General features: G+C 41.2%; 1 protein-coding gene across 3 annotated transcripts in view; it reads left to right on the top strand.

Annotated features, from left to right (window-relative positions):
- The first annotated feature begins 589 nt into the window (after positions 1-589).
- Positions 590-27550, top strand: part of NDRG1 (N-myc downstream regulated 1) — a 40699-nt gene continuing 13738 nt past the window's right edge. Inside the window, exons 1-5 of one of the 3 annotated variants that reach the window (XM_071738427.1) lie at positions 590-713; positions 14232-14310; positions 17012-17047; positions 24431-24536; positions 26141-26261. In XM_071738427.1, coding sequence (XP_071594528.1) covers positions 14248-14310; positions 17012-17047; positions 24431-24536; positions 26141-26261 — 326 coding nt within the window. In that variant the 5' untranslated portion in view covers positions 590-713; positions 14232-14247. Of the gene's footprint in view, positions 714-4262; positions 4299-14231; positions 14311-17011; positions 17048-22956; positions 23111-24430; positions 24537-26140; positions 26262-27550 lie in introns of those variants that run through there. The other 2 variants (XM_071738426.1, XM_071738428.1) reach the window with 2 other exon arrangements.

Here is a 27550-nt window from a genome sequence, read left to right as displayed (position 1 = left end):
GAACTTTGTCAGAAATGTACTATAAAAGGTACTATTTTCTTTCTACTGCAATTAGAGTTCTTTCCTGGTGCTCATGTTAATCTATGAGCAAAAGATTTTGACATTCAAGATCTGTTATATAGATCTGTTTTCATATAAAATAGCCCATCCATCTGCACGATTTTTGCCACCTGTGCCAGGACCCTGCTGCAGCAGTACTTTCTCAGCCTTTCTCAAGGCTGCTGCTCTTTCAGTCTTTGGGTCAATCTTTTGCAGACACTCGCTTGTTCTCACCAAACTATGTGAAAACCCTCCTTCTCTGCACGTTAATGCTTCGGTAAGCAGGGCGGCATCTCTTAGTCATTCCTGCTTCCACAGCTTACTCGGCAAGGGGATGCCTGAGAGGAGCACCCCGGCCCCGGTTGGGACCCGGTCTTGAGGGTTTACGCCGGGGTTACCCGCTGATATGTAGAGACTCTGTGCACACCGAGCATCCGGAGCGTAAAGGCTGCCAACATCTGCGGGCGACGGGGGGAGCCCTGGGGCGCGGGGACGTGCGGGCGGAGCCCCGGAACGGGTGGCGACCCGCCCCGTGCTCCCGCCGGGGAGGGGTGGCAGCGGCCACGGAGGGCAGCGCCGCCCGGCGGGCGGGGCGCGGGCTATAAATCCGCCCCACGGCGGCGGCAGGGTGGTGGTCGGCGTGTAGCGGCGTAGGAGTAGCACTACCGCAGCAGGTAAGGGAGGCTTCCTCCGTCTACTTTACCTGCTTACCTATCTCTCCATCTGTCCGACTACCTGTCTATTCACCCGTGCACCTATTCATCCATCCACCCGCCTGCGCTGGTCTTGCAGCCCCTTTGAGGGCGCATCATTGTATTACTCTGCTCCCTCTTTTCTTGTCAATAAATCCCCTTTCCCCCTCCTTCCGAGCAGAGCTTTCCCTGAGCTCCTCATTGTTGGCGGAGGAGCGGGCAGCTTTTAGCGGGCTGGTGGCTGTGCGCTGGCGGCAGGGAGCAGCAGATGGGGTGTCCTGAGCCCTACCCCGGCCCTTCTCGCTGGTGGGTGCTGCTGCCACAGCCTCCGCTCCCCTGGCAGTAGCGGACTGGGCTGGGCTGGAAAACAGCTCTGGAACGCGGGCACAAACTTCTCTTACGGAAGTTCACTACCGGAGCTTGTTGCTTGTGGCTTCTGCTCTCGCAGCTCTGCGCTGGATTTGGAGCAGAGGACAGACTTGACTGGTGTCCAGCCTTTACTAGCCAGTTGTTCTACTGGGATCTTTGTCTTTTTACGTGATGATAGGTGTAGTTTACCCTCTGTGCTACTCAGCATTGCCCAGGCTCAGAACGCTGTACTGCTTGCTGTGGAGGAAAAACAAATAAATGATTTCACTTCTGCTAGGGAGGATGTTTTGGTTAACACTGTCCACTGTGTTATGGTTTTCCTACGAAACATTTGAAAACTGGCATTGCTCACAGTTTTGACCACTGCTTTATAAAGACCACAGTGCCTGATATCTCATCCCATCTGAATATGACTCCTTTCAGGATTCAGATGGATTTATTAACTATATTATTTGGATGTTATTCTCTTCATTTGTTTGTTTAAACAGGAAATGTGTATTTGATCTAGAAAATGCACTTGTAGGGGCGAACCTGTAGCTTTCTGTGTAGGCTCTCTGCAAGGTGTTTCACTGTTTTGACTTTTTCTGGCTTTTTGTCAACTTTTGGGATTTCTGAGTGTCCAAGTGTGTCAAAGATAAACAACTCCTGAAAAACTCTCCATATGGGGCAAGCAATGGAGATAGCCTGTAAACAGGAGCTTCAGGTAAACATGTGGGATGCCTGCCTTGCTGGTTTTAGTCTTGGCTGATATAGGCATAACTTAAACTAAAACTTCAGCCAATGGCATTAAGCTGGTGCCCTTTGAACTTGGTTTTGGAGAGGTGTTTTTTAAAAATTGTGCTCTTTTAACCAGAGTCTAATATATTTTGACATAGAATGTCTGTCTGTGTTTTTATTATAAGTACTCGAGTTATCAGCACACAGCTAATGCTGTACAACATCTTGTACACAGCAAGAATTTAATGGCTGTGGGTGAGATGGTAAAACTCTGGAGTAGGTACAGCAAAAATAATAGTCTTCCTTAAAGGCTTGGTACAGTACCCTAATTATTAATAAGCTTTGTACTCTTCAAGAGGAATAATTTATGAGCGTGTTCAGGACAAATTGGTCTGTGTTTTGACATGGAAAATACAAATACAGTGGAAACTGTCTTTAATGTAGTAATGAAACACTACTCGGGGTATGCATGGTTTCTGTACCTGATATTTTTCAGTAGAAACTGAACAGATGCTATGGCATAATAGTTTGGGAAAATGGAGACCACAGCTTCTGAATCTGAGTTCCTTGCACTGCAACTCAGCATATACCTGAATGGGATGGATTTCAGCTTTGAAAACTCTAAACCAATATTTCTGTAGTGAACTGAGATATGAACTCATCCCCTTGAGAATGAGCACTCTGCAAAAGTGGCTGGGCTTGAGCCAGGCTGGGAGAGAGGGGCCTAGAAGGTCTCAACAAGATGCATTTTTAGTTTGTTTCCCATAGCAAAACTGGTTTGTGTGCTGATTCTCTACATTAATTGGCGACTTTACCCAAGGAGACAGTGGGATAGAGATGTCAAAGTGTCAACTGTCCCCAGAATTTGTCAGGAGCCAGAGGAGTTATTCCCACTGCCAACAGAGTATTGCCACATGTGCCTGCTGGTGTTTGGGAACCAGCATCTGCACCACCAAAAGCCAGACTTCTAAGTGTTTCTGTTTCTCCCTTGCACAATAGTTTTTTTTTTGTTTTTGCCAAAATAAAAAGGAATGCTAAAACCACAACAGATCATTGGGGGAGACTGTATGAATGCTTGATAAAAACAGTGGGATTCCCCAATTTTCTTTATTCCAGTGGGAGATACTCAGCACTTTGAATTTTTTTTTAATTTTTTTTTCTTACACTGTAACAGTTACATGGGGAGGTCACAGTGCATTGTGGGAAACATTTTGGCACGAGAGTCTGGTCCTCAAAAATACTTACAAAGCAGTTAAGTAATTTGCTCTTGTATTTCAGGTAGGATTAGCAGTGAACTGTTGTGAGAAAATGTCTTTGATTTTTAAACCTAAGTGATTAATTGGTTTGACTGAAGTATAACATACATCTTCTTATGACCAGCTTAAGGGATTTTGGCAAACTTCTAACTTCCCATAGGAAATACTGATTTTTTTTTCACTTAGCCTTATTAGAGCCTGAGAATGTGTTGCACAAATGTGGAGCATATATGTAATGAGATGCTTCCTGCATTATTGTCTCAAATGGACAAAGAGTTAAAGAAAAGATACAGAAGGGGTGAAACTGGCTTGAAGCTCTTCAGAATGAAGCCAGCTAGAAACTGTGAAACTCCAAAAAATAACGCAGGTTCTAATTGTGGGGGATCAGCAATATTTACATGACATATAAAGCTGGAAGCTTGGGGCAGCAGAAGCCTTTTTGCTGTCCAGGGAGAGCACAGCCTGGGAAACCAAAGGCCTGAAGCAGTTCAGTCCCAGCAGCTCACAGCAGGGGTGACTTTCTCTTGTTGGCTCTGGTTTGACCTCTTGAAAGGAAAACCTTCTGAAACCCAAGAGATGCAACTGCTCGATATTAATACAGATGAAATGCTGGTTCTCTAGAGGAAATCTCACATCCAATTGGCTGTCTGTTTATGTCTAACTCCCTTGCAGTGTAACAGTGCCTAGAAATCTCAGACAGAGGGTACTCACTTTGTCCTGCCACTGTGCCATTAAATAAATTGCATTGTATGTTGACTGCCCTTTAGCTTCAGCTTTTAGGTGTAGATTTATAAGTTTCCCTAACCCAGAGTGGTGCTGTCCCTGCATCCTTGTGGTGAAGAACTTTCCCGGACTGCTGGCGGCAGATCTGTCAACAGGTCAAGGTTGTTACCTTGTAGTTAATCCCTTTTTTAACCGTCAAGATCTCTGTCCCAAAAGTTGCAAGTAAATTACTTGCTAGTACTGAAAAGTAATTGGGAATATTCTGCAACTATTTAAAAGGCTGTTTAAAAAAGGTTGCCTTTAAGGCAATCCCATTTTCAGGTTTGGTGGTGTGTGTTGCTATGGATGACTAAAATCTGGGTTAGGCCTCTTGCAAATCAATGACTATGAATATAATGGCTATTGAACTTGGTGCTTCTGTCAAATGATGGTTTTTTGGTTTTTTTTTTTTCTGTGTCACTTCCAGAGCCTGGGTGAGTTCAGTGGGGCCAGTGAGCATGAGGTAATCCCTGTTGTTAATTCCCTTTGGCTATGGAGTTGGAGCAGCAGTAAGGAACCATTCAGAGCTTCTTTTGAATATGTGATCATATATCTTGAAAGATTTATGACATAATAACATGGTTGAGTGTCCATGAGAATCAGTACTATTATTTGCCATTTAATCCAGCACGAGAGTGCAGTTAAGAGAAAAAAGCAAAGCCTACAATTATCAAAGTGCCAGACTTGAATGTGCAAGCTCCTATGTTGGATGATGAGAGAAATGGATTCAGCTTTACTTTTAGCTAAGGGCTGCTGCTGGATCAAACCTGGTTTGTTTCCTGGCTGGTGTGACAGTGTTGTCTTTGGATGGTGCCCAGCACTTTGTTGTCAAATGGAGTGTTCTCCATGCAGAGGTGCTCTGTAATGTGCTTGCTGATGCACAGCTGCACTGCCCATACTGATGAAATTTTCCACGGCTTTATCTGTTTGCACAAAGCAGGATGTATGTCAGTTCTACTGCCTTTTTTTTTTTTTTTTTTTTTTGTGTGTGTGTGTGTCTGATCACGTTTCCTATGTTTCTTTTGGGTTTTGCACTACTTCCCTTCAGTTAATTGTCACAATTTTAATATATCTTTTTCATCCGTCAGTCAGGTTTCTTCTTTTGGGAGCTGGAAACTGGTCACTGCAGATTTTCCTTTTCAAGCCCTGTTTTTAAAACTGGATGTTCACTACCTTTCCAAGCCTTCAACTGGCTGCTTCCTGTTTGAACTAAGTATAGCTTCAGAAATACAGCTCTGCTAGCTTGTTTTCTGCCATGGATGTGTAAGGCCAGTCTGCTAGTACTGTATGGATGATGTAAAAATTAATGGAAAGAGCAAACCTTAGAACCTAGTGCAGCATGAAAGCCTATATGACAATAAACCAGATCTTCCTATGTGCTTTTAACCATCCTTTTTTTGTGAGTGGGGAGGGTTTTCTGTCCTTGCCATGTCACCACTCTTAACAACTCAGTTTTTTTTAAGAAATTCTGATTTTTTTTTTATTTTTATTTTTTTTTATGAAGCAGAAACTAGGTGATTTGGAGCTTAATTTGCAATGCCTCTGACAAAGTCTGTAGGTAGAGGCACTGGTGTTCAAAGCAAAAGAGTGTATTATATATTTTATATATATATATATGTGTGTGTATACACACACATACATGTTTGCTTATTGGTAGACATAAGGTATAATTAAGAAGTAATCAGCAAAGTAGAATGCAGCTTGTAAAATAACCTGTACCTGTGAACACAGTAAGCAGACATCCAGATGGGAAATGCACTGTTAGAGGAAGGAAGGATTGCTCTTGTTGTGGGTTTTAGGGTTGTTTCCTTCAGGAAGCTCATGTGCACCTTGTCAACCTAATGATGTCACCTTTCCTACTGCTATAGTTCTAGGGTTCTCTAAATATATTTTGTCTGTATTTTATGTACCATCTGCCTGCTAAATTCTAAGATGCAGTTGTGTCCTTGGATGAAGTTGCAACATACTGGGTTATGTGATTAGTCTATGAAGTAAGTGCATTGCAGTTTTATGATGCCCTTTATTTTATGGCAAATTTAAAGTACTATTCTTAGATGATTCAGTTTAGGAGCATTGCATATTTTTTCCCATGTGAGACATACTGAATTTTATGAAGTTGTATATAAAATCCTATTTTTATACAAAAGCTTCAGCATGCCTAACTGCAACCCTTCTTGTAAACAAAGCCCAGAAAGTGATAACTGAGCTCTCTGTGTGAAATAACAGATGCTAACATGGAGCATGGATGGGTTAGGTTTTGAAAAATAGTCATCTGTGAATGAAGAATTACTTTTTGCTCACTTTGAAGGATTCTGAAAGGCTTTATTTTTGAGAAAGAAGGAGTATGCTGGCACTGGATGGTGCTGACACTTTCTCACCAACACATCTGTGGTGATACAGACAGGAGTGTGCACAGGCCTTGTGAAGATCATGTTGTATCTTTAGGTGCTGAGGCTTGCAAGCAATAGAAGACTGGGACCCAAATCCAGTCCTGAGCAGTTCAGCATGTGCAAATGCTTAAATTTGGGTAATTTTACAATGGAACATTTTGGGGGAGAATAAAAGATGTATCCTTAACACAGTGGTGATTTGTACAAAGTCTGAGTCCAGACTAAGGTATAGAATGCTAAAGTTCACCCTGGAAAAGGAGTCTGGGAGCAAACAGGGACAAAATATTATCCATAAATTGCACTTCTCAAAACCAAATAAAAATCCTCAGACACTTGTCATGGAAAACTTCAGTCCAGACATTCTGGCAGAGGTTATGAAGAGAACTTGTGCCAGCAATGAGCAAGCAATTTTAATAGGTAGTAGAACAAGTCATATATGTGTTCAGAAGCTGTACCCAATATAACATGACCTAATTAATAAATTATCAGACATCACCAACATTAGCTGTGATGTTTTGTAACTTAAGTACTCCTCTTTGCAACATCAATATGGACATTAAAACATGTGAAAAGAAACCACTGTATACTTGCAAGAGTGCAACCTAGAGAGCCAGACCACATTCCTCATCTCTGAGAATACTGTGAGCCTGTCCTTTCTGAAACAACCTCAGTATGTTTTTGCCTCTAACTTGCACAGAACCACCCACTTTTTGATGCTGTTGCAGCTGGGCAGAAGCTATGAACTATTAAAGCAAGGCAGATTGGGAACAGGAGGGGGTGGGGAGCGTGGCCTGGCACTGGTGAGCTGCAGGAACAATGCTTGTTTCTTGTCTGTTTAGACTGCAAGCTTTGTGGCAGAAGCCATCTCTTCCATGCTAGAAATGCCTAATACATCTTTTCAGTATTTGTTATTCAATCTGCCTCTAAAGCCCAGCCAAGTACACGGGCGCAAGGCAGTTGTCAGGTTAAGTACCAGTGCATCACCTTTGCTTAAGGTCTTTTTGTTTGCAGTCAGTTGGAGGAGTGGGATGGATGCAGAGAAGGGTGTTGGGGGGATGCTGGGAGGGTGCAGGAGCAGTGGAAGGAGACATGTTGTCCTGGTGGGATAACAAAGAAAAGCCTGGGAAGGCAGCTGATTGCTCTTTGCTATTTCCACCCTGTGGTGCTGCCACCCACGGCCTGAAGTTGTTTAAAGCTAAGGGACAGTACTGCCAGCAGTGCAAATGGGCACAGTGTGTTTCCAAATGAAATTAGGCTGCCACTCAGATGTAGGATTGCTTACAAAAGCCCTGAGTTCCCCTCTCTCCACCCTGCAAGAACTGTGTGCAGACACATCAGTGGGGAGCACGGGCTGTGTGAGGAGGGAGGTTGAGATGATAGCACCCCTCGTAGCCATAGTCCTGGGAGTCCCTCCTGTTTCTAATCTCAAAAAACTTCCCATTGTCAGAGATAGCCACTTTTCAAAGAGGTATAACCAAAAGCAGTTGCAGGTGCCATATGCTAAAGAAACCTGAATTTCAGAGAACTTTTTTAGGGTTTGTAATCTATCCCTCATGGAACTGTGATATCATAGGGTAGGCAGTATTGGGGATCACTGCAACAGGAAAAAAAACCCTAAGACACTGTAAGCTCTCAATTTTCCTGCCAGCTAGGAATAAATAGCTTCTCATTATCTTGGGGGGACAGCAGGCATCTCCTTTGGCTAACACAACAACCCTTCCCACAGCCAGTTTCTACTCCCATAAAGCATGGGAGAACCCTGAGCTTTCCAAGGAACATTCCTCATTGCATCCCACAGAGAGAGGATTGTGCAAGCCACGTTGCAACAGTTTTCTTGCTCAACATCTGCAGGGTAGATAGAAGGATTGCTTCCAGCTCCCTTTGTTTTGGTGCTACTATCAATGTGCAGCTGCCAGAGAGTATCATGCGTGTGAAGAGCAGCCAGTCCCTGCTCTGAGGAGCTGGCAGTTTGAAGGCTGTGCCTGATACCAGACTGATTGCAGCTGAATGGCACAGGTGCCAGTCACACAAGGGAAAACCAGCCAGGAAATAAGGCCTGGAGACAGCCTGCAGGACTTGGCTTTCTAACTGCAGGGGTGTGCTGAAGATGTGGGCAAGCTTTGCCATGGGAGATGCTGCAGACCTGCACCTGCACGTTGCTCGTAGGAGCAGAGAAGGAGCAGCTGCTACCTCTGTCCTCTCTGTGTGGCTTCACCTGGCTGTTGGTTGGCACAGATTCAAATGCTTGACTAATACCTTTTGGTTTCCTATCAGGTTGATCAGCACATAGCATAAATCTAAACTTAAAAATTGCTAAAATTCTAAGAGCTTCTTGTTGTTTGGTTTTGAAAGTCACTGTAATATACACAATGCTCCTCCAAGATGGCTGGGGAGCAGCTTTTTATATGGGCGTGCAGCAATAGGACAAGAGGTAATGGCTTTAAACTGCATGAGAGGAGATACAGGTTAGAAATTAGGATTAAATTCTTTCCTACGAGGTTGGTGAGACACTGGCACAGGTTGCCTAAGGAAGCTGTGGATGCCCCCTCCCTGGAAGTGTTCAAGGCAAGGTTGGATGGAGCTTTGGCAACCTGGTCCAGTGGAAGGTGTCCCTGCCCATGCAAGGGGTTGGAACTAGATGATCTTTAAGGCTCCTCCTAACCCAAACCCTTCTATTAAAAAAAAAACAAACCAAACAAACAAAAAAACAACAACGAAAAAACAAACCAAACCACTTTTTCCTTTTTTTTTTTTTTTTTTTTTCTGTATTTCTTACTTTCTACTAGAGCCTTTACTGATGTCTGGTATACCCAGAGTCTGAGGAAACCCAGAGAGTCCCAAGCAGTTGAGTGTCTTCTGCTTTGAAACTTGCTGCTTAAACTGTCTAGTCAGATGCTACTTTACTGTCACAAGTCATCTGTTGTGTTTTGCTTTTTTAGGAAGGGACTGCTGTTAAGACCTCTTTCTTGTTTTATTGTGTGGAACTTTCTCGGAGAAATCAATAACTCGGTACACAAAGGGCCTTGTGACACCAGTGGCTGTAACAAAGAGTAGCTTAAACAGGGCATGGTGTGGGCAGATGCTTAGGCATGAACTACTTGGGATGTTTGAAAAATGAATCATTTTCATATTAATCAGAAACACATAGATTAGGTTTGTTGAGTTTATTATAAAATATATGCAATGTATACTGTACTTAGAGTTTGCAGTGTGGGCCATAACCATGCATGGGTGCTATTAACTGGTATCAGTTGTCTCTGCTTAGTGGAGACAAGTTTTTTCAAGCTGCTCTCCTGTTTACAGTACTAAGTTTTTTATTTTAGGGCCAGTCAGACTAGTTTACAGCAATTGCTGCTAATGACTTTAAGAAGTCTAACTGACCTGTTCAGGTTGGACACAGCTCTCAGCAACCTGATCTGGTTGAAGATGTTCCTGCTTATTGCAGGGGGATGGGACTGGATGACCCTTAAAGGCCCCTTCCAATTCTAAGATTCTCTGACTCTCTGCAGCACTCAAATGCTGTTTGAGTGTCATGTAATCTTTTTTTTTTTTTTTTTTTTCTTTACTGTCAGAAGCCTGAGCTGCTTGGTTATTTTTTTGACCTGGAACAGATGGAGATCTTAGCTGCAGAGCTCCAAAAACATCTTGGCTTTCTCCAACCTCTCCTCATACCTGCTTCTTTACTGCTTTGAGCTGCTGCAGGTGCATAAGCCTCAAATTGCTGCCATTGTCTTTCCTTCCTGCTTTCGAGCTTGAGCTCTGAAGACACGTGGTTTGCAGGGGATAAAGTGCAGAGTGATGTAGCTGCCTTGGAAACACCTCTAATGTGTGGTTCTGGAGCCCAAGTCTTGAGTCATCCCCCCCTTCTTCAAAGAAAGCATCACCAGTGCTGGGAGCTGTGGCCATCAGTGCTTTCTCACTCCCCTCTTTACAATTAGACCCTTGTGTATATTAAATCCCATGTGTAAAGTGATTGCTGTTCCTTCTTGCTCAGCCAGCAAGGGAGGAAATGCCATCCAGCTGCTCTGGTCAGGTTACTCTTCTGTGTATCAGTACTCAAAAGGAGAATAATCTCTTGTGATGGTGCTTAAATGAGCTGTTTTGAAGAAATTGCCTTCTTTATGAAGCATTCAGGCAGGAATCTATTCCTGTTCTTTGTTTTCCGTGATAGCATGTAAATAAAAAAACAGCTGGGGATGAGGGCAGAGATAAATCCTGTACTGCTGGTAGCAGTTCCCCAATCCCTGTATGGACCTGAGGCCATCATCATCATGCTTGGTGATGCAAGTGATGGCAGGAACTTGGACAGCCATATGTGTGTCTTCAGCAAAGTTAAGTTTGAAACGGAGATCCTTGAACTTGCTTTTGTGTTTGGAAAGAATTCAGTCAGGATTGGTATTACCTAATGTTTGTTATTTATGATTGCAACATTGCTGGTTGATGTTGGATGGCCTTATATGTCACTCCTTAAACTCCTTTGTTGGGATCCCCATTGTGCAAAGCCACGTTGCACATTCATCCTCTACCCCTTGCTGCCAAAATAAAGGACCAGTGATGTCTGTCCCTCCAGCAATGATTCAGGGGATGTGTTATGAACCTTTAAGAGAGAAATAATCAGGCTCAGTAAAATGATTCCTAAACTGTTAGCCTTGGTTCTGACACTTGCTCTGATGGTTCTGGAGCAGTGGGTTTGTGCTGAAATGGGTACAGAAAAGCCTTTTTGAATTCAGTCAGTGAATATAGTATGGTACAGATTGCTTCACCCTTCCCCATGCCCCTCTTGCTCCCTAGAGCCTGGTTTGATGCCTTTCCTACTAAGCTGGCAAAGGCAGATACATCATCAGTTTTAAAGCATTTGCCATCTGCAGAGGTACCAAAAACCTTTTCTTTTTTTTTTTTCTTAGAAGCATGATTGCTTTAAAACTTAATCCTCTGACTGCTGGGTGGAGGGGGCTTGTCACAGAAAGGAGAACTTGGGATCTCTTAGCAAACTGAGTTGGCCAAGTGGGGTGAAAAAAAGCTGTTTTTCTCCAAGTTGGCAACTTTACACTGCTACTTGCAGTTATAAATGAACTTTGTCTTTTGAAGACTTATGTGAGGCAAGTGCTTTGAAATGTGTATAAAGGAATGCTTGTACAGTTATCTGTTTAGGAGAGTTCTGCAGTTATATTAGCTTTGAACTACCCTGTCATGTAAGGGGTGGGGAGCACAAAGCACCTATTTAGAGATTATAAAACTTGTGCTGAACATGGGTGGTACAAAACCACTTGCCCAGCATCTTTCTCTTTGGAAAATAAGATGTTTTTTACAGTGCCATCAAATAGTGGGGCTTTGTTTGCCAGCTCTCATGAATAAATAGCATTGTTGTGCTGCTTTCTCACAGGGATGTTTCTGGGAAGGAATGTTTCAGGTGTTGCTGGTGCAGAAAAGGAAGACCCAAGGCTTGGAAATGCCTGATCGGAAAAATATGGTGTGGCTCCAAGATCTGGTATTCTTCCAAAAATGAGAACTTGGTACACATTTGGCTTTTGTTCAGCAGACTTTATGGCAGTCGTGTAACCTGCTGGTCAGCACTTCCTAGTGCTGGTTCTTTCGGAAATATAGAGCAAAAACTTGGAACTATTATGAAAACAGGAATGTTTTTAAAGGCTACAAAAGGCATCCATCTTGTTCTTTTTGGCACAGGTTTTTTTTGTCACTTGTAGTCAGTGCTCTGAGTCCCTGAAAATCTGAAACTACCCCATGTAAACAACTTTATTCCACAACTACTACCTGTGGCTTTGTTCCCTGAGTTGCTTCTTGCTGGAAAACTGCAGGGGAGCTGGCTTCTTACTTTCTTCTATCAGCACAACATGGAAAAATCTCTTGCACTTGTAGTTCCTATTGAAGGATTAGATGCAACTTTGAGGCATTATTTCTATTTTGACAGAATTTGCTGAATTGCAAGAAAAAGCCATTTCAGTTAGGTGCAGTTGAATGTAAAGATTTTCAGGCTCCACATACTGGAGCAGCATTCCTTGTCCCTCACTGACATGCACAATTGCTCACTGTGTATTACAGCAGATTACTGAGATGACTGTAATTACAGAAATATGTAACATGATTTCTAAAATGTCACTTGCAGCTGCTTGAAACTTTGACAAATTTGTTTTTTGCTTGTTCTTTGTGATTGAAATCTGGAAGGGCTAAAACTTACTGGAAAACAGGGAGGAAAAGGGTGAATCAGAATGACTGCTGGGAAATTATCTCTGTCTTGACTCCTCTGACTGTTTAAGTATCTCTGGTGCATTACTATAAATTTATTATAAATTATTATAAATTTGCCTCAAGTGGTGGGGTTAAAGATTAATAAATAATTAATAATAGTATAAACAAAGCATTTCTCTAAGTTTAAAGTCCCTGGCCTAATATTTTGCCAAAAATCCACCCAACTGCATAGCTATCAAGGATTCTTAAAAGGTAAAGCTGTTTCCACGTGCATAAGCACCTGCATTATTTCAGCATTAATTTTCTTAATCTGTGTGTGCCACTTCATAGCTTCTTGCAGCATCCAGACTTCTTGCAAGCTTTCCCACCAGAGTATCTTTGCCCAGAAAAAAGTGCATGGAGTTAACCCATGGGGCAGGCTAAAAATGCTGCTGCAGCAACTGCTGGCTCCTGGATAGTCCTGTGGGTTTTGAAGCTCTTGATTGCTTAAATCCAATTTAAGTCAGGAGGTGGGGAATCACGGTTTAAAGAATCGATTTAAATTTTGCTCTGTAGTTTTATGCTTCTCTTTAGGAAAAATGTTAATAATTAAAAAGTTTGCGGTTATACTTAGTCAATAATTGCTAAATGTGTTTCAGCATTTTCTCTTGCTTTAGGAGTACATTCATTCATGCTTCACTAGAGACAGTTCTTAACTTTTCTTAGAAAGTAAATAACTGATTTGTTTTATAGTTGTGTAGTTAATAAATTTCCAGTTTGTCCAGAGGTGCCCAAAACTAACATGGCATTTTTCCAGCTGTCTAGGGGATAGGTAATAAACACACTGACTCTTTTATTTGTCATCTTGCTGTTAAGAGAGTTTAGTATTTCTTTTGAGAACTCTTTCTGGTCACTGATTAGAGCTACCAAGGAACAGCTTCTGGCACCTTACCTCTGACTGAATGAAAACTTGCTGTCCTTTAAACTCCCCCTTTTTGAACTGATCTGGTCACCAAACTGAGATGTCTCTCTGTCCCAGTGCAGAAGATGCTGCTGCACCTCCTGCACCCCCTCCTGCTCTCTCTGCCTCTGCCTACAGCTTTGGCTGTATCCCTGTTCCCAGTAAAGCTTCCCACACCCCAGGGCTGGGTATCTTGGTGCTGGTCCTTTCCTGGAGGAGGTTACAGCAGTCCTGCTTCTTACTTCAGTGGTTTTGAAAACAGCATTGTTGCTTGCAGCTTGTTGGTGTCCAATTAAAGGAGTATCTGTTCTACTTGGAACCATTTGTTCAGATAAAGTTTTTTCTGTCCCAAAAGAATGGAGGATGTCAGTCTGACACTGGTGCTAATGAGTCTCCAGTTCAGTTTTCTTACAGTAAAAATCTTGGGGGGTGGTAGGAGCCTGCTTCAAAAAAAGACAAAATAAATCAGAAGCAAGAATTCAGGCTGATTTCAGAAGGCAGTTGTGCAGTTTTGGCTATGTCTCCTTTCACCTGTGAAATGCCAGTTTCCATGACCCTCTCTATACTGGTCCCTGCCCTGTTTCCTTCAGCATGCCCTGTTTTGGAGCTGCCAAACCTTTATTTGATGTTGCAGCCTTAACATTTCTTTAATTTCATGTTGTGCAGGAGTGTTTGCATAAATAAATCAGGGAGGCATTTCACTGCAGTTTCTTACCCTTCTTGCACAGGTCTTTTAAACTATAACTTGAGACAGTGGGTCATTGGTGGGGGGCTGGGTGGAAAAGGATCTTTATTTGTTCCTGTATTTAATCTTTGATGCAAACTGAAAACAATTCTTTTTTTTTTTTCATCTTTGCAGATATCGGCTATTGACCATGTCAACAGAGTTCCAGGATTCTCACCTTGCAGAGGTGAAACCTCTGGTGGAGAAGGAGGAGGTAATGATTTTAAAGTTTTCTAGTGCCTTATATGTTTTATTTCAGGGCTGCTTTTGGAACTGCAATTGTATTCTTAGATTAATTCTAACATTGTGTAGAAAAAACAAGAGGAACTGGTGATTGATTAAGAGGGTGGTTGTTTTAATAATGGACAACTGAACTTTAATAATTTGCTCATTTTTGGTCTTTGGTTTTACTTCTCTAGTCCTATTCTGGAGATGAATTTTTTTGTATTCTGAATAGTGACAGCTCTGGGTATCTTCACTGATTTTTATGTATCAGCTGGGCAATCCCATGCAGATCCATCTATACCTAGGGACTCTCAGTGTAGATACAAACTTCACTCCATCAGCATTTCAAGCAGGCACAGAGTGAGCCTTTACTTTTTCTCTGGGCACATCAGAGTCCAGAGGTGACTGTGCCTTGGGAAGCTCCGAGTTACAGCCAAACCGCTGCCAGGTCTGCAGCCAGGTGGGTGTGCACAAGCTGCAGCCATTCCTCTGGGGCTGCATCATAGAAACATATTCATCCTTTTTTTTGTTGTTGTTTTGTTTTGTTTTTTGTTTTTTTTTTCTTAATCCTGTTGTAATTTTTTTCCCTATTTGTTTTTACACCATTTTTCTCCAAAATTCTGCCTTGAGGCCGAGTTCAGTGGCTGACTCAGTTTGGTGGCAGCAATACTGTGCTTTAGCATCTTCATGGCAAATAATTAATAAATGAACATATCAGATTCTTTCTTTAATCAAAGTTAGATTTTTCTTTTGTTACAAATGATTAAAATTCATGACAGACCTCAGTAAACATGGTTTTTTCCTCTGTTCTTGTTTGTTTTGTGGTTTTGTTTGTTTTGTTTTTTTTTTTTACCATAGGACTTACCATTGCTTTATCTGTTCCCTTTTTTTATTCCCTGCCTCTTTTGTGTAAACACTTTGGAAAATCATTTCCACTTGTGACTGCAGTGAAAGTTGCAGAGCAACTGTAAACAGAGATCCTTTGCCAAGGACACTGCATGAAAGCCGAGCTTGCCTGGATACCACTGAATGCAACACTTAAACTTTTTAGGAACTAAGATCCCTTTTTTAATGTCAGAATTTTTCAGTAGTAGCAAAATGGAGCAGGTACTAAGCAGAAGTCCTATGGGGACTGAAATGCCTTTGCTTCAAATTTCAGAAAAATCTTAAAACACTGATTTAACTTCCCAGATTTCTGTACATGCAGATGAAAAGCTGGTATCTTGACATTTAGACCTTTTTGCTATATCATTTTTTCATGTTACCTTTCTGTCTGCATGGAGAAATTAGCAGAGAATTTGATTTCCTTTGTGAATGTTCTTAACACAGAGAGAAGGAAGTTATTTAAAGTATTTTGACAAAGTGGCAAAGATTTTCCTGAAGGATGCTCAGCACAAACTAAGGTTAACAGTCACATCTTGGCTGGTTGCTCCTAGGGCTCTTTTACAGCTGCATCTTTGTTCCTGGACAGTGAGGGAGCTTTATTTCATAAGCTGTATAAACAGATGCCCTATCTACATATCCCTTTCAGCTCTAGACCCCAGCAGAATCCCAGTGTGTGTCTAAAAGGTTGTGAGATCAACAGTACAGTAAGACTAAAAAAAAAAAATGGAGATTGTCTAAAACTAAGGCTGTGTAAAATGACTTCCACAGGCTTGGTCAGCTCTTTGGATACCTGTTTGTCTATACAAAACATTGCCTAATTTCCTAAAGATCACAGCTCTAGGGTCTCCTGCCATAATTATGGGTTGGACTGCAGTGCTTTGAGGTCTGCCATGTGAGATGGTATTGCCCAAGACAGCAGCTGGATTGCTTCTGATGCCTTTCATCCTTAATTTACCTGGGCTGCAGGGACTACATGACCTCTCTGCCATGATCTCAAGTTCTTTATCTCTACACTACTTTTTCAAGCTTTGGCTTCTCTGCCATACTTTGCAGCATAACAAGTGTTGGTTTGTACCTCTTCCCTCTGTTTTCAGCTCCTCAGTGGAAAGATGAGTGTGACTTCCTTCTTTGTCTTTGAATAAAATATTTTTGAATAAAAGGAAGTGACTGTAAGACACTTCTTCCTTTGAAGTTCTGAGCCTTCTAGCCTGGAGGAGATGGGGAGGATGTCACCTTATTCCTTTGCTGGCAGCAACCCTTGACAGATGTGGGAGATTGTCAGTAGTAGCAGTAGCTTGTCACAGGTAGGCATAGACCTATCCATGTCACCTCCCAAACATAACAAGGACTGGCTTTGGCTAGGATAAAACCCTTCCTACCTTTCACATCCTGTAACCAGATTTCAGTGTTGGCTCCTCACTGGAGCTGCAAGTGCTCAGTGTACACCCAAACATTGACTTTCCATCCCAGGCAGGACTGAGGTGGGCTGTTGGGTGCCATAAGCAATGGAGGGTGTTTTATTCCTCTGACTGGTCCAGTGACTTAATGGTAGCTGATCTACTAGTTTTTGTGCCCTGGTTTGCTGGTCTCTAATCTAATAAATTACTGTTTTCATTTTTTCCATGAAGATTAGTGGATAAAAGCCCTCAGGGAGAATTTTTGAAGTTCAGCAAGAGCTTTCATTGAATAAAAGGAACAGGACAGAGCTCTCTGCTGCTGATCCAGTGGGCTAGAACACTTGTCACAGTGCACATTTCTGTAGCTGCCAAGATTACTTCCACTAATGCTTTAAAATCTCTTCCCAGGCTATCACTCGCCTCCTTCCAGACTTCGATGTTCAGGCAAGTAAAGCTCTTCTTATCTACTTTTTTCTTTCTTTTTGGTAAATGGGAAAACTGAATTGACATTTGAGAAAACAGCAAAATGTGATCAGAAATTACTGACTGCTCACCAAAAATACTGTGACTGTGGGAGAAGGGCCTGAATGGGCCTCTGATGATGAAGCAATGTGAAGGGGACTGTAGGAGGTCTTTTAAGGGTGAAGTTGAGAGAGTTTTGTCCAAAAGAGGTGGCCAGCTTGCAAGCAGCTCTATTCTTGCTAAGAGAATGAGTTTCTTCAGCAGTGGTAGTGAAAGCAAAATATTCCCCTCCCCCACTGACACACATATTTTCCCCAATTGATTGGCTTTTGTTAGCCATGTGCATGCATTTCCTCAGAGGAAATGTTCTTCTTGTATCCCGTTAATGCCATTGAAAGTTTCCAAAACATTCCTGAAGCCTGTGAAGTGATGGAAGGTGCTAAGCAATCAATTCTGCCTGTAGAGGGAGTGGCAGTAATTTCCATGCATGTATTTACCAGCCAGAACTTAAGAGCTCATAAAGCCCACCAAGAGGTCAGATGGTGGCTTTCCCCTTTTTCCACTCGTCCTGCCTTTGAGAGATGACTTTGTAGCTTTCTTATATGTTATTTTATTACCATTTGGGCTTCTGACTCAGAAGTTAGTCCTCTCTAGTTCTTATGCTGAAACTAAGGAAATGCATGGCTGTTGGAGTCAAGCTGGGTTGAACTGGGAGGGGCACCAGGCAACTTGTAACTTCTTGACAAAACCAGTGAGCAGTGAAACCCCATCACTGAGGACAGGAAGGAGTCTGAGCTGGGAAACAAGGCTCACCAAGTGTCTTTTTTTTTTTAATCACGAGGGTGTATGGAGAGAGGCAGATTGTGTAGGAATAAGGAAAGCTATTAAATTCTCCTACTCTCTTGAATGTGTAGCCAGAGGTCCTTGGAGGAAGTAATCCATCTCTACATTGTGGCATATTGCTCTTTATTTGCACCTGTGTTTTTATTCAGGTTTTATCTCATTGGTTAAAAATCCAGCACAAACTCATCAGTCTTTTCCCTGGAAATGGAGACAATTTTCTCAGACATCTTTATCATCTTTCAATGGTTCTTATTCCTACAGTAGAACTGTAGTTTACATTAATCCTCCATATTTCTCCTCATCTTTTCTAATGATGAAATGCACTGCCTGGAGTCTTGATAAATGTCAGGTAAAGTTGTCACCATGCAGCTTCCTGCAGGACTGTGCACAGCAGTGGGGATGCTTTCTGTTTGGTTCCAGATTGATCACTTGGTCTAAGTAAATCTGAATCCCAGATTAGGTCTGCTAACAGGAATACTGAATGCAGTATTTTGATTAAGAATCCAGAAGTGACCTATATTTAATTCCTATTCTTGGAATAAATTTGCTTGGTTTGTAAACCAAGTGTATATTTAGATTGTTTTTAACTCGCGAGATCAAATACCTTAAGCCTTTTTGGGTTTTATCATGTTTTGGATTAACTGTCGCTAATCCAGAGTACTGGTTCTTGTCATTTAGCCCTGTTCTGCCAGCTCTTGTTTTTTTAATGTCTTTTTTTTTTTTTTTTCTTTTAGTTTAATCTTTGGTTGTTCTAGGTCAGAAAGGAAAAACACAGAATGAAAGTCTCAATCCTTTATGTTAAGAGCTGCTACTGCAAAGGAGGCTCAGCTTTGGTCCTTAAAACCATGAGTATCCTATCTATGTGTCTTTGTTTTTCTTTTGGTTTATGGAAAAGGTGCTTTGTAGCTGTGAAGACAGCCTTGAAGTCCATTAGGGAAGGTTATTTGTCACCCCAGGGGTCACAGATCACTGAAGCTGTTCCTTGGGCTACACATGAGAGGATGATGAACCTGGCCAGGGAAGAAGGGGAGCAGTGGTTGGTAGAATGGAGCTCCTTATTTAGTGGCTCTGCGTGGATGTGGTGTCCACCATATCCCTTGAAACTTGCTCTACCCTTCTGGGGAAAAGTTATGCAGTGCTCAGTTAGCTTTGTGCCACTAGTGAAAAAGTAGTGCCTGTGAGGAGTGTTGGTTCCAAGAAGAAGTTATATCTAGTTATTCGGGTTTGGAAGAAGAAACTCTTATTTCACATGCTGGTTTAGACAGTCTGGAGTTAAACGTGTTTCTCCATTTTTGAAGTGAACCACTGTATAGTCCAATATTACCCTTCTGAAAGCATATGTTGCAAGACATCTATGTGGCTATTCCCTGGAAAAAAGTTTTCATAGAGTCACCAGCTGATGGCCAAGACAAGAGATGGAAAAATTGACAGCTCTGAACTACCCCTAGTCAGCACTATAAATCTGCATGCCTGTGGCACCTACTTGAAAAATTAAGTGAAGGTTCCCAGCCTCCCTGGTAGGAGAGTGTTAACCAAACCTGTTTCAGCACAATCAGTGATAAACCTGTGCAGGGCAGTGTGCCCTGTGCTTCTTGATGTTGACTTAATGCCAAACACATTTTAATTGTATTTCCAGTTTGATGTATTTGCCTATTCTCTAGCTTGGTAGCTTTAGAGGTGATGGAGACCTGGCTCCTCATCACTGTGTACAGTTCTCTATGCTTTGTGTTTCAGAAGTGAGCAGTTCATCAGGAGACTGCTTTCTCAATACCTAAGCAAAACTTCCCAGCTGTGGGGCAGCTGTAGCTGGCAGAGATGAGTTTGTCCCTTGCAATTCTAATTACCAGTTGGACTTGATGATCACAATGGTCTTCTCCAACCCAAAAGATTCTGTGATTCTAATCCAAGCTCATGGCATCTGTATCTATGGGCATGCAAGGACCACTGCTGCTTTCCCTCCTGCTGCCTGCAGAAGAGAGGGAAGGAGCTGCTTTGCAGGTGATACCCATATCAGGTGTGAGAGGGTGGGATTCCCCCTGGCATCAGGGGATGCAGTTTGCAACTTTACAGCTTGTTGCAGAGATTTCCTCATCCTTTTAGATCATAGAATAATTTAGGTTGAAAAATATCTTTAAAATCATCAGGTCCAACTGTTAACCCAGTAAACTGCCAAATCCACCATTAAGCCATGTCCCTAATTACCACAAGTACATGTCTTCTGAGTATCTTCAGGGATGGTGACTCCACCACCTCCCTTAGCAACCTGTGCCTGACCATGCTTTTGGTGAAGACATTTTTTGTAATATCTAATCTAATATCTCCTCTGGCACAACTTGAGGCCATTTCCTCTTGTTCTGTCCCTTGTATCTAGGGAGAAGAGGCCAAGTCCCACCTCGTTACACCTTCCTTTTAGGTAGTTGAAGATGGCAATAAGGTCTCCCCTCAGACTCCTTTCATTCCATTAAAAAAGCCCTGGTTCCCTCAGCCTCCTAACATCTAGAAGTAGAAGGTTCTCTAGAACCTTCACGAGCTTGGTTGCCCATCTCTGGACACCCTCCAGCACCTTGATGTCCTTCTTGTAGTGAGGGGTCCAAAAATGAACACAGGATTTGATGTGTACCCAACTCACAACTTGAATTAGGGAACGTTTTTCTCATTTTCTTAATACCGCTAAGTTAAAATAGAGGTTTTGACAAAAAAAAAAAAAACAAAAAAAAAAAAAAAAAAAAAAAAAACCAAAAGCCAAAAAAAACCCTGGGATGATAGCTATTGGATTTTTTGAAGAATGTAAGATGAATTGAAATAACTATTTTAGAGTAGGAAAACCTAAGGGAAAAAGGCTAAATAAGGAGTTTTTGAAATCCAACATTGCAATATCTCATTAAATCTCACATATTTTTGATCTTCAAGATACTAAAAAAATAATTGAAAAATATCATAAGCAGTTATGAACTTTAAAAAATACTGTCTCCTAGCAATTCAAAAGCTATTTAAATCCTCTTTGAAAACTCTGAAGCTTTCCCTTCAGTTCTGAGGCAAGAGACAGAAATGTATTTAATAGGCATAATATTATAAATTAAAATAAAGGGATGGGATCGTAACTGAGGATTAAGTATATTTGAAAGCTTTAAAATAATCTTGATGGATTTTACTTAAAACATCAAATACAGCATTTTTAGCAAAATATGCAGTTTTGTGTGCTTTTCCTTTTTAGGTATCTAAATCATTTTTCTTCATGTGCCCAATACTTCAGAAAGCCTGTTCATAAACATGTTCCTCAATTCATATTTTCCTTAGCCAAGGTTGAGGGGTGAAGGAATAATAATGATGTCCTGTGTTACTGGATTAGAAATCCCCTCATCCTTCTAACCTCATGACAAAATGTCAAAAAATGTCACTTGACACCCCCCCTAAAAAAGATCTGCTTAAGAATGGATCAGCTCCTTCAAACTAATGTACCCTGTCTAAAATTGCATGTATTGACAGTGTTTCTATGTGTGGTTTTAGGGCACTAAGACAAGACAGCACCTCTGTTAAAGTGAGAGATGTGAACAGATGGTGTGTTTGTCTTTATCCTTCTATCGGATTACTGTACCTTGGATCTTTTTTTTTTTTTTTTTTCCAAGATAGTGTTTTAATACAAATCAGTTGGTGAAGAGCCTCTTACTATAATGTTGACGTTGATTGGGATGTGATGCCATCTGTTTTCAGTGCTCTGCATTTTGAAAACATCCATCCCTACATCACATGGACAAATCTCTTGATCTTTAATAGGATCAATAGGGATGGGAAGTTGTTGGTTTGGTATCACTGAAGAAACAGGTTTGAATTGATTGGCTTTTGGAAGGAAGTTTTGGGTATTTGCTGTTAAGATTTTTCACTAACAGAAAACAGCAAAATCATCTTTAATTAGAGGAGTCATACAGTGAAGCTACTGAGGAATTAAACCAATTTTTAATCTGACTGTGATTTATGCCACTAATTAGGAGTATGGTCTCCTGTCATCTGGAACTATTTTTAGTTGACATTAAGTTTGAGCTAGGCTCAGACTTCTAGTTCCAGAAGAATTAGCTGTGGAACTCTGTGGGATATCCAGGTTCATGGGTCTGGCATTATTTAACATGGACAGACTTTTTTCTTGAATGCATGACAGGGGAAGATCCCAAATCTTAAAACATGGTCCCTCCTAAGAAAACACATTCTAGGTTTTCAGTGCAGTTACTGGTATGGTCTGGCACTAAAAATCTAATGCTGAAAAATGCCTCCTCTAACTGAGGAGGAAATAATTTCTATATTCCACACTCAGAAGGAGGTATATTACACAATATGGCTTACTCTCATTCTTGGTCCTAAGGTTGCCAAACTACTGATTTTTATGCTTTGTATTGAAAAATATCTACATACAGAAGGAACGTAGGATGTAGAAAATATTAATTGCTGTTATTAATTATTAATATTAATAATTGCCATTTATTGCTATTGCAAATCTCTTCTGGGGTATTGTATAGTGCATTTATTTAAAATACCCTATTTTCGTCCAAAAATGAAACGTAGATTAACAATAGTATGACTCATGTAGTCTTTAGAGTAAATGTTTTTTATCCACTTGGAAAATACTAGATTTCAGACATCTAAAATTCCCATTTTGTTGGGCAGAATCATTCTGAGTTACACTGATTTTTCAAAGTCTTCTGTGTTTTCACTGGAAACTTTCATCCTGGCTTTTAGAAAAAACTTGCTTTTGATTTAACTTGGGAGAGGTTTGAGGAATTATAGCATTTGAGTTTTCAACACCAGAGCTGAAGCTAAACTTAACAAAATCTCATAGAAGCAGCCACAGGAAAGACTTCTACTAAGTCCTAGGTTTGAACCTGAGCACCTTGTACACTGTGTGACTTGGTTCATCTCTGATGTCTGAGCTGTACTAAGTACATTCTCCTGGTCAAACCTGACTTCCTGACTTAAATCCTATTTAGGAATGACGTCCTCGTGAATTAGTCTGTTTTGTTTTTTCTTGCTGGGCATTGTGGGAGTCACAAGCCTATGCAGAGCAGCAGCTTGTCTATATAATCCAGTTTCCTATGTGGACAAAGTAGAAACCAGCTACTATTCTCTCTCTGACTTGCTGGATTATTCATCACCCTGTATTGCCTAAAGATGGTGCTGGAAATGGAGGATACAATTTACCTGCTAAGTAATGCAGTGAGTATGCAGAGGAGTTAATCTCTAGGAAGACATAAAAGCTGAAAAATTGTGTTTCAACAAAGTATAGTTCAGTGTGCAGGGGAGGGCAGGTCTTGATTCATTGCTGTAATTGTAACTTAAAACTGATGTTAATGTTTAATTGCAGGGTAAATAGGTGATATGGAGAATGGTGTTGCCTAGCATCCTTACATTCAATAAAATATGTGGAGTATTCCATTTATCAAATTAAGGAGATGAGATTCAAGTAAAATTCTTCCTCAGATCTCTGAAGAGAGTTTGGGTTTTGCTCAGGGAAGTTTTTCAGAGAGGCTCTTGATTTCAACAGTGGAATTTTAAATAGATTTGAATTTAATCTGGGCTTCACCCATGGGGACCACTGCACAGAGCAAGTTAAAGCCCAACAGCAGCAGAGAGCACCCTGTACTGGGTGACATGGGCATCTCTGTCCTGTGCAGTAAATAAAGTGTCCTGGGGAAATTCTAAGACTGGCTGCTGACTGTTCACTGCTTTGGCCGCTATGGGAATGAAATGATACCGTAAATAAGTGTCATAAATAACTGTTGTTCTGTAATTCCCATTATACACATTGGTGAAAAAACCCAACAAATTATTTATAGTCATCTGAATGTTGTGGGTGTTTGCATGATCCAAGTCATACCTGACTTACATAGACATCCCATAAATGAAAGATGGTACCCAGTGGGTCTTTGCTTTGGTAATATGGGTGTCCTTAACTTTAAGGTTACTAAACAGGAAAAATCCCTGCTGAAGAAATGGCAGTATACTTAAGGTTTTTTGTCTTATAATCACCCCAACAATGCTGGGAATAAGCTTCTCTATAGCAAACTTCAGGCAGTTTAGACCAGAAGCTATAAAGTTAATGTGTGGCTGTCCTGTTTATTAGGGAGGGCTACTACATTCACAAGGCCTCACAGTCTTTGTAGTGAATAAAGTCTACTTAATATTGCTTCCTTTGAGGTATAGTAGTTATTTGCTGAATTCAAGTCCTTTTTTCTAGAAAACAAATATTTTATATTCTGTATATTTTTTTTTTTTTCTCCTTCTGCTGCCTTTTCATGAGGTTAAAAACTATTTGACTGTTGTCTCTGTGTCTTGTTAGATCTTGAGATATTAGCAGAGAGCCCTCACTGGGGAGGAAAATGGGGAGAAGAGGGAATGGTGAAGACCCCTGGGGCTGTGGGCAGAGCCAGGGCTGGGGCAGGACCTGTGCTCATGGTGACCCCGAGCTCTGCTACACCAGGTGTTGAGTGGAGTGCTTGGACAAGCCCCTGACTGATTCCTTCTGCCCTTTGCCAGGAGCAAGATGTGGAGACTGTGCATGGCTCAGTCCATGTCACCATGTGTGGGACTCCCCGAGGGAACCGCCCGGCGATCCTCACCTACCATGACATCGGGCTGAACCGTAGGTGGACTTTTTATTTAATAGCACAGGTTCCTTAACACTGCTGCTGTAACCAAAGGTGTGGAAGAGCTGATGGTCCCCAGGTCCTTGCTTGTTTATGTGCCTTGCAACCTGTTAGATGGTGCCTAATTCCTCACTTATGGCAAGTTTTATTTTCAGATTTTTTTTATTCGCAAAATGAATACTTGGGATATTTCACCTAAAGGAGCAATAGGTCTCTGGTAGCTCCTAGTGACTGTGTTTAAATGCTGTAAAAATATCTGTAGGGGCTGGCTGGGGATGTATTGCCAGCAGGACTGAAAACAACATCGCTGGTGCTTTGTCTTGTCTGATAACCACTCTTATGCTGCTGTGGGTTTCTGTGAATTAAATGTCAAATCAGGATGATGAAATGAGCGCTGACATGGTGTCCTGACCCAGTGCTAAGGAAAGAGCTTTGATAAATGCCTTTTATCTTATCTGCCATATCCAGGAATATAATGACCTAATAATCAGATCTGCTCTAATTCGTTCTTTTCAGTAGTCCTGTTTGCTTCACATAGTTTGCTGTGTCTTAATCAATTATTAATATTTACATTTTAAAAACACCTGCAGAGCTTTAAAGCCTGGCTATTGCTGAGGGGCAGATATTACTCATAAGAAAAATCTGTTGTCTTACCTGTTATTCAAGGAAGTATCCTAACTTTATTTTGGATTTTCAGTGAGTTAGAACAGAGCTTAGTCTGGATCCCACCTTTGAATACTACTTTTCTTTCTATAATTACAAAGTCTATCTTTATGATGAATAAACCTTTTCTCTTTTTGAAAAAGGAGGAACCTTTTCCCAAACTTGCATTCTCTTGAAGCTGATTTTAGCTAAAATTGTTTTCTATTCTTGAATGATTTTGCTTTGTATGTGTTAGTGTGAGGACATTCAGAAACACGGAATATTGAGCCATCTCAAAGATGGTACTACAGAATTCATCCTTTCTACTCTAGGACCAAATTATGCTTTCCCTCTCCCCACATTATAATACTGCTATAAAATCAGAAATCAAATCAGTTCAAAGTTGGAAACCTACAACACTGAGTGTCCTTGAAGGATACATTTGTATTGAGCTGCCTGCTCATGTCATATGTATTTGGAAATATTGGAGCAAAAGCACAAGTCACAATCTCATCCTTGGATACTTTCTTTCCTCCACCTGTTTTGACACAATCCAAAGAAAAACAGCTGGAGAAGTGAATATATAATTTAATCTAAGCCCAAGCCTGGCATGAAAACTCCTCACTGTATTATTAATATTTTAAATGTTCATAAACAATAGCTTTTAGAGATTTTGGTATACCAAGCAAATACCTCTGGAAGGATAAATCTTAGCTGGCCACAAGCAAGGAGCTTCAGGGAATTAAAGCAAGCCAGCACAGGTTGCTTTGCAGCAGGGCTTTACTGTTCTTTCCCCTTTGAAATTAATGACTGCCTCTTTACCCAGGCTATAACATAACTCACCTGATTGAACCAACTTTTTATTGACTTGCACGACAAGTTAATAAAGGATTTTATTATAGCTACAAACTTACTATTACAGCATAATTATTCCTTTTCTGTTTTTTTTCTTCTAAAGATAAAACTTGCTTCAATCCTCTTTTCAACTTTGAGGATATGCAGGAAATCACCCAGCACTTTGCAGTCTGCCACGTGGATGCACCTGGTCAGCAGGATGGAGCTCCTTCTTTCCCAGCTGGGTGAGTTGCCAGGGAAACAGGCCATGCTTTCAAACTTACCCTCTTTCTGGAAAAAAGTCTCTCGATCTGCAGTTTAATTAAAAAGCACTTCCAGCAAACACAGTAGTTGGCATTTGAACTTAAATCCTGACACTCAGTTTCTAAGGTACTGAAGCCTTGGGAGGTCCTTTATGTTGTGCCAGTTCATGATAGACTTTGGGGCTGTGCTTTTGTGTTTTATCCCTGATAACTTGAGTGCTTATAAAGCAGTTCCTTGACAGATGTCTACATGTGTCAATTTGAATATTGAATTACCTTGTTTAGTAATGACATCCTGAACACAAATAACAAATCTAAATTTTTACTATAAACTAGGTGGGCATTGGCCAGTACTGGTCATTCCTAAATCCATTTTTTTTGATGAAATGGTAGCATGGTAGATGTTACCAAGGTGGTAACTTACGTGGAAAATTCAAGTTGTGGGACAGTAACAAAGTGTATCCAGTGTCATAGCTGTGTACTCCTGACTGTGTCATGTGTGATGCTGGAGCTCTTGGAAACCTTACATGTCATGAGCTCTGTCTTTGCCAAAATGTTTGTCCCATTAAATTCAAATGAGACAGGTTTGCCTTAAGATGCCCCTTGGTCAGACATTGGCTTGAAGAAGGCAACCCCAACATGCCAAGGAGAAGGTACAAGGCTAAGAATTAGCTGTTAAGCAGCTTTTATGTACCCAGTCTATTTCCCTTTTTAATTTTTTAAGCTGGTCTCATGCTGAGGAGGTCATGATGGGCCAGGTTCTCAGCCAGTGTCAACTGGCCCAGTTGTCTATTGGAGCAGCCTATACAGCTATTTCAGTCACACACACACACCTTTTGCATGTGTTTGAACCATGAGCTTTTAAGTGTCTTAGCCCTCATGTCCTGAACAAGCATTAACACTTCTAAGTTGCCAGCTGCATCATGATCTGTGCTACATGCTGGGAAAGACCACTGCATAGCAAGGTCTTGCTGACAGCACATGAAGCTGTATTATCTCTCCCAGCCCTCCAGCTGGGAGACAAAGATGCTCAAGTCAAGTCATAGCTGTTGTGGAGACCCTAGCTTTTGGCATGATAAAGTGTAGTTTCCCAACAAGAAAATCTAAGAAAATAACTTAACGTGGTTTTGCAATGTTTGGCTTTTTGTTTTGTTTTATTTTGTAGACTAAACTAGAAAATTATTAGGTGTAGTCCTGATGGGAAGCAGAGATTTGGCTACATCCTAGGCAGATGTTCTCATGCTACTTTTGGGTGGATATTTTTCTATGTG

Source organism: Heliangelus exortis, chromosome 2 (genome assembly GCF_036169615.1).
Source record: "Heliangelus exortis chromosome 2, bHelExo1.hap1, whole genome shotgun sequence".
In the NCBI taxonomy this organism is placed as follows: domain Eukaryota; kingdom Metazoa; phylum Chordata; class Aves; order Apodiformes; family Trochilidae; genus Heliangelus; species Heliangelus exortis.
Note: the sequence above shows the minus strand (reverse complement) of the source record. Positions and strands in the feature narration are given on the sequence as shown.